The sequence below is a fragment of the Haliaeetus leucocephalus genome, unplaced genomic scaffold (assembly GCF_000737465.1).
Source record: "Haliaeetus leucocephalus isolate CR32 unplaced genomic scaffold, Haliaeetus_leucocephalus-4.0 Scaffold228, whole genome shotgun sequence".
NCBI lineage: Eukaryota > Metazoa > Chordata > Aves > Accipitriformes > Accipitridae > Haliaeetus > Haliaeetus leucocephalus.
In genome coordinates this window covers 9430580-9443612 of record NW_010972664.1, presented here as the reverse complement: position 1 = coordinate 9443612, position 13033 = coordinate 9430580, and the positions used below count along the sequence as shown (strand labels likewise).

The following is a 13033-nucleotide window of genomic DNA, read 5'->3' as shown; positions in this document are numbered from 1 at the left end:
ACTACACTGATAGCAACGGAAATGTCTCCAGTGTTGCTAAAAACTGTTTTATGCACTAGAAAATGTCATGCAAATAATATAACAGAAATAAAACCAGGCCTGTTCACAAACGGGGGAGAGAAAGTATCAGCCTGAAAGTAAGAGACAAAATTCTGTTTCATGCTGCAGTCCATATCGCTAGAGTACTTTAGAGTTTACCTGATTGCTTAAGCTAGATAATATGTAGCTGGCACTGTGCTCCATTGGAATTATGAGCTTGAGAAAGCCCCCAGAGGGCTGACTTCTGCAGAAAGCATTCTATCTGATTTCTTTTATTTCTTCCTTTTTCTTAGATATTGATGTCTTAGATTATAAAGAGTATTGAACTACATTCAGCACTGGTATAACTGCTAATTTCAAAGCAGTAGAAAATGACAGACAAGGATTGAGCTTATTGATTTTAGTTCAGATGAAAATTGTATCCTTATTCTTAACTTAATTCATTTATGAAAATTCTTTACTCAGGTTCTCTCTCCCTTTTCTTCTATGCGTAGGAGTGAATTTTTGCCTGCTTTGACATAGTTTATTTTTATATTTTTTATCTTCTCGAATTACTTGGGTAATCTGCCATCTTCAAAGATATTTGCCTAGCAAGACTTGCAAACTGGTTGCAATCAAATTTTAACCCATTTCCATGCAGGCAAGATACAGGCTAAATACCATGCCTGAGGCACAGAGAATACAAATTCTCACAGAGTTCTTCGATAGCTGCTAGGGGACATAGCATATCATTATAATTCACAGCAGTCCTAAAACTTTCTTTATGCCTTCTCTCTAATTCTGTATTAAATGTTGCAACTGGATATAAAATGGATTTCTTATCATAGGAGAATTATTTTTAGAAGATGTTTACAATTTTCATCCAAGTGAAATGAAAAATTAAAATCTTTTACAAAATGAAACATTCACTTTCAAGTAAATTAATAGATGCATTTCTTAAATTTGTTTTGTTTGAACATTTTATTTTGATCAATTATTTTCATTTTTAATTTCTATAACTTTCATTTAAAAAAACAAAAATTATTTCCATTCAAAAATTAAAAATTTTCATTTTGAAAATGTCAAAGTGGAACATTGCAAATATTTGAAAATTTTTTTCTAGCATTTCTGGTTAAGAAATTTTTCAAACCGATCTTTTCCCAAAAGCAATTTCCAATTTGGTTTTTCAATGGAAAAAGTCATGTCTAAAAGCTCTTGACAATTTACTAGTTGCAGTGCAGATGGCTTTGATACTCAAGGCAAGTGTTTTTTCTAGTTTCTTTTTTCAGCTTACCTAATTCTGTACCCAAGCTATCTTTTAAAGTATTTAGTAATTATAATCTTGGATGATGGGAATTGGAAATGTACGTTATATTGTTTGCTGCTGAGTAATCTATCTGAGGATGATGCCATCAAATCAGAAGTAGTATTTTCAACTAAAGCTACTGATGATCTCATTTCTGATTACAGCACTGTTAAAAGTTAAAATCTCCTAACCGCTCCACTTACTTACCTCAGATACACATATACACTTGAAAAACAAAGACTTCCTATTTATTATTTTTGTCCTATCTTTCAGTCTCTGCTTAGAAGTGCAAAATCTAAGAGCCCCTGAGTGTATTTACCTACTTACACTCTATTGTACAGGTACATCTGAATGCTGCACAAGACAATGGGATTTCTCTGCAATCATTTATTAGCCATGTTATACAGACAATTTGGTCTGCTCCTTTGGTGCCAAGTACAGTAACATAGGGGTAGTACTACTTGATGTAAAAAAAGAGAGCAAATATCTAATACTGTTGTTTACGCCCTGCTCCACACAATGATGTTTTTCCATCAGATACTAAAAACAGGTTCAGAGAAATTGGCAACAAATGGTCAAATTGAAAAAGTAGCAAGATCTTCAAGCAGTAACAGCAGATTGGAAAATAGCCTTTAGTAGTTACAAAGATCAAGATGACACTTGGTCTGCAACAGTCAAAGACATTATAGCCAAAATAAAAAGATAGTATCTATACATTTAGCTGTAGATTTAATAAACATTCCTATTGCAAGGTCATATCATTAGGCATGTAATAAGAAGAAATGCAAAGCAGCAACAATTTAAGGCAGGATGCTGAGCTCACGAGATTACTTTGAGAAAAAATGAATTAGTGCAATCTCTTGTTAAAAATCCTTTTTCAAGTCCTCCTAGTGGACATTTACCAAGCTGATGTTTCTGAATGCAGCCGCTATATTCTATGGAGCCAGTTAATTGAAACTTTGGTCTCAGGTCTCCCAGTCTTCCCCTGTGGCATGCTTTTGGTGTTCCAGTACATCTGCAAAGTCTCTGAATTACTATCATTCCTTCTGGTGCTTAGGTGTAAATAAAGCAAGTAAAATACAGACTTTGGAAAGTCCTTTCTAAATTATTCATGCTTTACTTACTCCATGTGTAGACACAAGAGATCTGCATGAAAGTAACCATATCTGCACATAAATCCAGATTCAAGATGGATATGTAGTCAGGTTACTTCCCCTGAGTGGCTTCCCATCATCACCTACCTTACATCTGGTTCATCTGAGGAAAAAAAAAAAAACTAAAATACTGTTTTGTACACCTTTTGATTGAATGAAAGATTATCAAGGTTAATAGCTGTTAATGGTCTCTTTTGTTAGTCTTCGAGTAACTTCTGCTGATATCTTGGTTCAAACTGGAGGGTAAAGGCAGTAGGGGGAACAGTTTACAAGCAAAATGGAAATTGCAGCTTGATCAAATATTCATAATAGCGTGCAGATTACAATACCAAAGGCAAAACAGAACTATTTGTAAGTGCTTAACTTGTGTTTCTCATTGTAACATCAACCAAATAAACCGGTATTAATGAAGTTCACATTCTAGCAATAGTTACTGTTTAAATGATGAAATTGATTAGTCCATTCCCTTTTATTTTATCCACTACTTATAACAAGGTTTTAGTATTGTTTGATTTCATATTGTATAGTCTTGGATTCAAAACTCTTGGCCAAGTTTTTTTTATCACTGGTATTAAATATTCCATGAGATCTCCCATTGGTTCATTACAAAGATCACTGGGTGTCTATTTGTCAGTTCCCATGATTTGCCATCTATTCATTGCTGTAGATTTTCTTCAGATGGTCCCTTTCAGCCACTCTTCATATTGACCTTGCTGCACCTACTGACATGTTTTCATATCGTTTGATTTTGTCCTGTCCTGACACTTTTTTCTGCCCCATCACTTCTTGCTCTTTGGTTTAAGGCTTCAGCACCTCTTCATGGAAGGAATTCCCAGAGGTACTTTGTCAAGTCTGTCTTAAAAGTTACAATTATCCTCTTATTTTCTTTGTTAAAATATTGAAACTCAAGGAAGAGGCCAACTCTTCAATTTTTCACAGAGAGTACACTATATTCTTTTTATAATCTAAATCTTCTGCCGGTTCTCCCACAAGTCTACTGACTAAAACTGGGGAAAATGAGTTGACCTGTATTTGGTGCTGTGACCTTTCAGTTCTATCAACAGCAGCTCTCTGTGTTGTAAGACATTTGTTTTGTTCCCATGTAGTAATACCAGACTGCATATCAGACTTTTAAGTGACTGACAATTCCTGTTGCATTTTAAATAACACATATGTTATGACTGAGTGAGAAAAAGGATGCATGGTTTGCACAGGGTAAGTTTCTAGACTGCTCAATTAGCTTCTTTTTGTATAACATACAGTAAGATGTGTGCGATTTATATCATTAAACCAGGGATTATTTACAATTTATTGAAACTGAACAGGCAATGAATTCTAGCTTTTTCTCTAGTTATCACCAGCTTTTTCCCTGGAGCAAGGAAAGGTGTTGACTTCATGACATCTGGCTCTTAGCTTCTACTTATTACACATGCAGTCATGAACCTTTACTGCTGCAGGGTCAACATTTGTCTTGTTTATCTTCAAACTGGAGCAATGAGACTTAGATTTTAAAAATCCCTTTTGTTGAACACATTCCTCTTTGACTTTAAAAACATTCAAAATTATTTTTCTGAACAAAAGTGTAGAAAAAATACTCTGGGATGAAGTATTGTCAAACTCCTCCTCAGTGTAAATAGCTCAGTGCTTTAAATTATATCATTGATCTCCATCTAGTCTAAATGAGAACTAGAAGTTATTACACATACCTTAGGTTTCTAAATGTAGTAACTGACTGTTCTGTGAGCTGATGATCACTTACTGTCTGTTTGACATCACATCGCAAAAAAATTGCTGTTAGTCTTTATGTTCACCAGTTTATCAATCCCAATATCCAAGGGGAGTGAAATTACTTTCCAACCATAAAAATCATGCATCCAAAAAAGGGGAAAGAAACAGGTCAGGGAGAAGACACGATGTTCCTTCCCCTGCTTTGGATGTTGTACAGATAATAAATCTTGGGACTGTAAGTCCTTCACCTGCCTCCTTCAGTTTAATTCATTTCAAAACACTTGGTGAACAGCCCTTTACAGTCCCTGAGGTATGAATGCCATTATTTATGAAATTCTGAAGTTGTAGTACTCTCGTATAATCTTACACTAGCAAAACGATTTGTCTGTAACCTATGCTTTCCAAATTATTCTCAAAAATGAGATTTTGCAGTTCTGCAGGTTTATTGATCATTAAATCTATTTAAAAATCTGGATATTAAGGCTCTAGTATTTTTGCTTTTCACAGTTTCATCAAGAGAAAGAAATTGGAAATTTTTCTCATTTTAGGTATTTAAGTTTTGAAAAGCCAGTAAGGTGCAATAAGGTCATAGCTTTAGAGATGCATTCTAGCACTGCTGGATGTATCACGGAATAGAAGATCGATATATCATGTCTCCTTCAAAACATTCAGGTTTCATGACTTTGTTTTATAGTAGGACTTTAGAAGTCCAAATTAGCTACTGCTTTTTCAGTGGCAGTAGTCAGGCAAACAGACTTTTAAGGAGAGCCTTCTAAGAGCTAAAGGGGCAAAATCATATAGGAAAAATCCCTATCCAACTTCCCCTTTTGTCAAAAGATTCCCAGAACATTAATCTGATGACATATATTTTCACACATAAGCTCACATCTTAAGGGAAGCACATGCTTTGATTTATTTTTTAAAATTAAGTAGAAATAAAACAAATGGGTGGGTTTTGGTAGAAGGAAGACCTAGGACACTAGGCTTTTTGTTAGCTGTTTAAGAAGCTGCTAATGTATTCAGAGGTTATGTTCAGCATCTGTTAATTGTACTCTTGCACTTGATGATGACTCTGTTTTGAAGTGAAAGACAAGCTATGAAATTGTTTTTTTAATCCCTCCACTCTTCCTGGATCTTATTGGCTAATAAAACCTTGTTTTGTTTTAGTGGAAGCGACAGAACCTAATAAAATAAAAGCTGTATGACAATATCCATTCTAATCCTACAACATCAGGGAGTTATAATTTTCTGAAATGAAGCTTCTGCCTTTAAGGTCTCTCTTCTAGATTCAGTTCATATCTGAAGACACGCTGTTACAGGACAGAACTCCCTTATTTTGTTTTCTTTTGTTCTGTTCTTAAGTTTAAGGAAAACTAATTCAGCCAGCACTCAGTAGAGGGGGTAACAAATTGTTTCCTCCAGTTAAATATACATCTATTTATGACTTGGTTTTTGTTTTTCAGCAGTTCTGATTCCAAAATGGCTGGGTTAGAGAATTTGGGTTTGCTAAAAGTACCCTGCACTGAGAAGTGCTTTGAAATATTTTTGTGAACGTTGTTTTTCATTTACTGAATTATGACCCATCGAAAACTGACCTGCAGGCATCCAGAGTATATTTGGTAGGGGCTTTAAATAACTTTTGAGTGGCTTCAAGATCAAAGGAAAGTTGTGTTTTCCATAAAACTCAATTAGTAAATGTGTAAAGGGAGTGCAAGGAGACATGCATTCTTCAAAGGCCTTTACATACCCAGGAAAACATCAGGTGAAGCAAGCTTTGAGATTCCTCTTGTTACGCAACTCAGTCCTGATTTGCTGAAACTGTTGGTCTTTGGCTGTCTGAAGTCAAATACGTAATTAATTTTCAAGTAGGCATGTAAGTCCTTTTAAATAAATCATGTGCAAGTGCTTTTCTGGGGCATAATAGCATTAGATATATTTTAAATGCTTTCTACAACTGGAGGATAGTCAGGTATTCTGATATTCTCACAGCATTTCTTTTCATATAGATCTTAGTGCATGACACCCCTATAGAGAGATACTGCTATAAATAGATATTTTGGATAGATATTTTGTCATTGCTTTGGGTTTGTGTGGCGGGGCTTTGGTAGCGGGGTAGGGGCCGCAGGGACGGCTCCCTCGAGAAGCTGCCAGAAGCTTCCCTGCCTCCAAGCCGGGCCCGCCTCTGGCCCAGGCCGAGCCCGTCAGCGACGGTGGTCGCGCCTCTGGGAGAACAGATTGAAGAAGGGGACCCGGTAGCGAGTGGGGGATTGGAACGTGAGAGGAACCCCTCTGCAGACACCGAGGTCAGTGAGGAAGGAGGGGAGGAGGTGCGCCGGAGGAGGGGATGCTCCTGCAGCCCGTGGTGGGACGGGACGGCAGGCTGTCCCCCCCAGCCCATGGAGGGGAGCAGAGGCCCCCCAAGATGGCCGCGACTCCATGGGAAAGCCCACGCTGGAGCGGTGCGTGACTGAAGGACTGCGGCCTGCAGAAAGGACCCATGCTGGAGCCCATGAGTTTGTGAAGAACTGCAGCCCATGGGAAGGACCCACGTTGGAGAGGTTCATAGAGGACTGTCTCCTGTGGGAGGGACCCCACGCTGGCGCAGGGGAAGAGTGAGGAGTCCTCCCCCTGAGGCGGAAGGAGCAGCAGAGACAAGGTGTGGGGAGCTGACCACAACCCCCATTCCCTGTCCCCCTGTGCTGCTGCAGGGGAGGAGGTAGATGAAATCAGGAGTGGAGTTGAGCTGGCAAGGAGGGAGGGGTGGGGGGAATGTGTTTTAAGATTTGGTTTTTACTTCTCATTATCCTGTTTTGATTTGATTGGTAGTAAATTAGATCGATTTTGGTTTTTCCCCAAGTTGAGTCTGTTTTTTGCCCATGACCATAAGTGGTGAGTGATCCTTCCCTGTCCTTGTCTCAACCCATGAGCTTTTCTTTATATTTTCTCTTCCTCATCGCACCGGGGGATGGGGGGGGGGAGGAGTGAGCAAGTGGTCTTGTGGTGCTTTGTTGCCGGCTGGCCTTAAACCACGACAGTCACCATTAGAATTAAAATCTCAGTGTCATTACATTCCTTCCTCATAGCATGCTCAGTTGTATCACAAACGTATTGATATCAGAGTTCAGTCTCAGGGTGTCAGTAAAGCAAGGTGAACCACACTGTGGAGGGCAGATGGTTTGGCTGTTGCAGTGAAAGTACAAGTCGCCATGATCTCGTGGTGTGGCACAAAGAAAAGGTGATTATTTGCTGTGAAGTAATGCTGAATATTTCACTTTTCTGAGATGTGATGAAACTTGGGAGCCTGAATATTCCATCCATTATTTCTCTGTCTACTTCTACAGGACGTATGAGTTTCTTGAATATTTTTGCATTGTTGTTTCACTGACAAGTACAAATAACTCTGAACTATTAAAAAAGACAGCTTTTAAGACAGCTATTGAAGGTTATTTTGAAAAATAAGGTGTTTAAGTTCAGCAGTACAAACTGTACTGTAGTTCTTCAGACACTGTGAATGATCTAACAAATATTTTACCTATTTAAGGTGAGTTTGGAGAAGTATGCAGTGGACGTCTGAAGACACCAGGAAAAAGAGAGATACCTGTTGCAATTAAAACTCTAAAAGGTGGCTATGTGGACAGGCAGAGAAGAGATTTCCTGAGAGAGGCTAGTATCATGGGACAATTTGATCACCCAAATATAATTCGCCTTGAAGGAGTTGTTACAAAAAGTAAGTTACTATTAATATTTTTTCATTGTTTTCCCCATTCTATGTCATTTAGTATCAAAATTAAGCATTAGTTCAACGTTCAATGTGGATTACAATTCTCAGAAATCATCCAGATCATAAAGTGACAGTAGATACTGCAGAGCTTGGGACCATAATAGGAAATGCATAGCCTATCTGTTTTGAATTAGAAATGTTTTGCTTTAATTTTTTAGTGAAAATCCTCCTCACTCTAATAAAGTCTTTACAGGTTCTTATGAAATAAACTGTAGAGTTTGCTTGTAGGCAAGTGGAATACAGTAGAGAAAACAATAAATGTAACTGAGTTGACAATGAAGTCAAATCGTTTTGTAAGGTAGCAGCTATATTCTTCTTTTCCCACAAGCACTCATTATTCATTTGGTTGTGTTTTACTGATTTTGGTACCAGAAGAGATCAATTTCCTATTTTAAAGAAATAAAATGTAAACTCTTTTAAACTTATTGTACACTTGCATATGATTCACTAAAATTCCAGAATAATCTATGAAATGTCTTACTCTTTATACCTGTTGCAGCTCCCAAAATCCCAAAATTTGCCTCTGAAATCTAGCATTTTTAGCAGTGTTATAGACTTTTCTGAAATGCTGAAATATCTAGTTATCATTTAAGTATTAAGTAAAAAGTCTTATTAACATGCATGCAATTTCTTTAATGCCAAATTTTTGCAGTAATTAATTAAAAAACTCCTAAGTTATACTCTTCTCAAAATTAATCATTGCCTCAACTAAGCCATGTTGTTTGCTGATTTGCAGTATTTATATTTTTCTTTTAAAGATCAAGTGTTGTGTGTATAAAACAATGATGTCCTCTCACCATCACAGTAAATATGTTATGAATATTTCCTGTTTTGACCTTGTTACTATATCAAAAGCTATGTCTGGAAGACACAACATACTAGAACAAAGAGGAAAGTATAGCTCCTGAACTCATGTCATTGGAATGGAATTTCAATAGGTTTATGGGATGACCTTGTTCAAATCTGTCTCTCTGTGGTTCTAAATTAAGATGAAGAGGATTTTTTTTTCTTCACACAGTATTGCAGGATAAATTCATTATTATTTAGGACTGTTTAGTTATTAGACTAGCAAAATTCATTACGTTGCAGACTTCTGGAAAGATATGGCTTAGTCTCCTCCATTGCTCTCCTGTCAGTAACTGCTCTGCTGACAACAAACAAGAACACAAGTAAATACTGGCTGAGCAGCATTGGAGATTTTTGTCAAGAGATGTAAATACGTAGGAACTTAACTGAATTTAGCTCCTTGCTTCATAATAAGCAATATAGCAGCAATTAAATTACACCAGTCTTCACCAACATGGGCGGTTTATGAACCAGTACCACAGGTATGACTTGGATCCATGTGGTGGATCTAGTAGTGTATGTCTCGTTTCTGAAAAAGGCTAATAGCTGTGATTTATGAACATTGTTTAAATCTAATTAGATGGTGTGCACAGAGTACAGTATAATGTACTTGGCAATGGCATGATTGTTTAATCTTTGCCACATTTATAAATTTTCCTTCTGTAATGTCTCATCATCAGTCTAGAGAGAAATGAAGATTGCATTCATGAAAACAGAAACAAACAGATAAATCAGTGCTCCAACATTAGAGTATTTGTTCCTGTTCTACAGGAAAAGTGATTATAGACAACTGTAAGTCAAGAAGTCATCATTAGCAGTTCTGCTTTTCCCTAAGGAGTCAACAAACTTTATTATTGTTTTTGGAATGTTTGGTTAGAGGTAATATAAAAATAGTAGGTGTTACTGTTATATTCACACTGTTCTATAAAAATATGCATCTCAGATATAAAATAAGTAGAGAAAGTTTGAAAGGAAATATTTTTGTGTCAGGCAGGTTTAAAAAAATAAAACAATTATACCGCAATAATTATAGAATGAAAAAAATACATGAGTTATCAACAAATTTCTCCCCAAAGGCATGGAAAGTGCAAGTTATATAAAGTGTAAAGGACAAAGTTGTGCAGTACTGCTCTGCCGCAGGGAAGAAGCTAGGAAGCAGGATGAGCAATGGACACACGCACTCTGCTATGCTTCTCTTTTGCCAGTTTATCTTTAGGATGTTGCCTTGCATTTATACTGCCCCATCTGAGGTATTTAGAGAATAACAGTGCTTCAGCTGGGAGAAGAACAGTTATCCTGTATTTCACTAAATCCTAAATCTAGGATTGCACAAGCCAACATGGGACAGAAATTTCCTCTTAACTGTGTGCTGTAAAAGTCAGACAGAACCTTGTCCTAGCCAAATTATTTATGTAATGATAGCATGATTAAAAGGTGTTTTGTGTTAAAACTTAGATTAATAACAACAGAAACTATTTATTTGATGTTCATTACAGTTCCACTAACCTATAAAGGCACATCGGATGCAGTAAATTTGACTAATAGGTGTGTAATGCTGTTCTTAGCACATGCTTTCCTGTTTGCAACCATTAGACATTAACTTCTAGCAGTTGCTGATATATATTGCATCAGTTTGTAAGCAGTACCTTCCATTACAGTGTCATTGACTATTGAACAAAAAAGAAAAAGGATTTGATTGTAATAAGCAGAAGTGCTCTACCAAGTCAATAGCTATTGACTGGGGCAATAACAAATTTGCCTGTTCATTACAAATGAGAGCTTTTATCTGGTGCTACCAGCTAAGCAGATGTTAACTTTCAAATGATACTGTTTTCAAAATTGCTATAGAATATGTACTGTACAGGATGAAAAAAATGCTAAAGTAAGCCTCCTCAAAAGTAGGTCTGAAACAGTTTTAATCCCCTTTTCCAATTGCTTCATTTCTCACTTGTCCTAACTGCGATCCCTAATCACAGAGAGCAGTAGGCAGAACAGTCGCTGTAGCACAACCTCCCTGTTATCAGGGAGTTCATTTCAAGGGCAATTTGCCAGGCCAAGGCAAATACACCGTAGCACAGAATCTGGATCTGATTGTTCACTTATATTGCTTATCAGAAGTCAGAAGGGAAACTTTATTGCTGTTTGGTTTGTTTTAGCAACACCGTTCCTTGCGTGGTTTGCCATAAAAGGCTGCTTATTCCCTCACAAATTTATGGGATATGCTTAGGCACTTTATAAAAACATCCATGTTTCCCTTTCAAGTCATATTGGCACAGTGATAATTGTGGGACCTCTTCTTGGGTGTGTCAGGGCATGCTCAGCTGAGTTGTATGTCATTGTCCAAGCTGCTGCTATTTCATAAACAGGTATAAGAAAAATAAAAACTCTTTCTCCAGCATAATCATACGTAACCAACATTGAAATCTGGGCTATATAGAAGTGAGATGTGTCTTCCACTTCTACATCATGTTGAAGTCTGTGTTGCAGACTTCCCCTGAAAAGTCTGTAAAGTACATTAAAGCTATGCTTACAGCAAACACCTGCCAACATGACTATATCTACAAGAGACATGAAAAAATGGTCTCTGGCTATTGTAACTGTACTGGAAGAAATCATTGGTGTTACACTAGCCAAACTGGAATCTATAGTTAGTTTAGCTTGATGGTATCTTACACAATAGTTTAAAGCACAGCCTTGTCAGTATCGTGTTGTCCTGGTTTCAGCTGGGATAGAGTTAATTGTCTTCCTAGTAGCTGGTACAGTGCTATGTTTTGAGTTCAGTATGAGAAGAATGTTGATAACACTGATGTTTTCAGTTGTCGCTAAGTAATGTTTAGTCTCAAGTAAAGGATTTTTCCAGCTTCTCATGCCCAGCCAGTGAGAAAGCTGGAGGGGCACAAGAAGTTGGCACAGGACACAGCCAGGGCAGCCAACCCAAAGTGGCCAGCGGGGTATTCCATACCGTGTGATGTCACATCTAGTATATAAACTGGGGGGAGTGGGGGCGGGGGGATCACCGCTCGGGGATTAACTGGGCGTCGATTGGCAGGTAGTAAGCAATTGCACTGTGCACCATTTGCATATTCCAATCCTTTTATCATTACTGCTGTCATTTTATTAGTGTTATCCTTATCATTATTAGTTTCTTCTTTTCTGTTCTATTAAACCATTCTTATCTCAACCCATGAGTTTTAATTCTTTTCCCATTTTTCTCCCCCATCCCACTGCGGGGGGGGGGGGGGAGTGAGCGGCTGCGTGGTGCTTATTTGCTGGCTGGGGTTAAACTACGACAAGAGTAATACTGTGTCAGTACGAAATATCAATGCATGCAAGGGCTTTATTGTAGTCATAATCTTAGTTTGTTCCCATCCCCCTCAGACTTTACCCCAAATAACTTTCAACTGTTAAAATTAATTTCTAAGGAATTGCTTCCTTTTCCAAACTTTCAATTCTGGAGTATTTGCACCTGTCACATGTACAAGAGGAATCTTTTTAAGGCATTAATTTTCTATAACAACATTATGTATATCATTATTCTCCAGAAGAATTTCCAAATTAATCCCTTCACAAAAGGATGAATAAAGACAGCACCTGGATTTTTGTTTCTGTGTAAGCTCACATCCTTGTAACATTGAGTCTGGGTTTGGAATGACACCTTCAACTCCCTTATTGTCTCCTCACTGTTTTGCTTTAGTGACTTTTGAATTGTGAATGCTATCGCAGTTCTGAAATACTTAGTCAGTCATATGGCAGATTAAATTCAAAGCTTTAGTCATTGAGTTTCTTTTTAAATTATTGTATACAACCTGTTCAGTGCAGGAAGAGTCCTGAGGTCAGTGTACCTCACCTTGTCCATGAGGAAGGCGAAACAGCAGCATGATCCCCTTTCACTACAATTTGCAGTATGTAGCTCTTCATATCTGACCAATATTTTTCAAAAATGCAGGACATAACAATGAATTTATTTTTTTTCAACCAAGATATTTGTGTTCTAGGTCTTTGAGCCCTTAGTGTAAGGAATCTGATGTTGCTCTTTTCTCCACCCTGTTAACAGGTTGAGACTGTTAAATGGAGTTCAGAATTCATTTTGGAAGGTGACATATTTTGCAGTACATGTGTTTATTACACACAGCATTGTATATCTGACTGTTATGGAAAAGGATTGAAGAAATTTTGTGGCAGTGTTTGTAACATTCTTAC

At 37.4% G+C, this 13033-nt stretch overlaps 1 protein-coding gene across 1 annotated transcript in view; it reads left to right on the top strand.

Annotated features, from left to right (window-relative positions):
* Positions 1–13033, top strand: part of EPHA6 (EPH receptor A6) — a 531573-nt gene that overhangs the window by 417570 nt on the left and 100970 nt on the right. The window contains exon 12 of the mRNA XM_010567652.1: positions 7748–7933. Coding sequence (XP_010565954.1) covers positions 7748–7933 — 186 coding nt within the window. The remainder of the gene's footprint in view (positions 1–7747; positions 7934–13033) is intronic.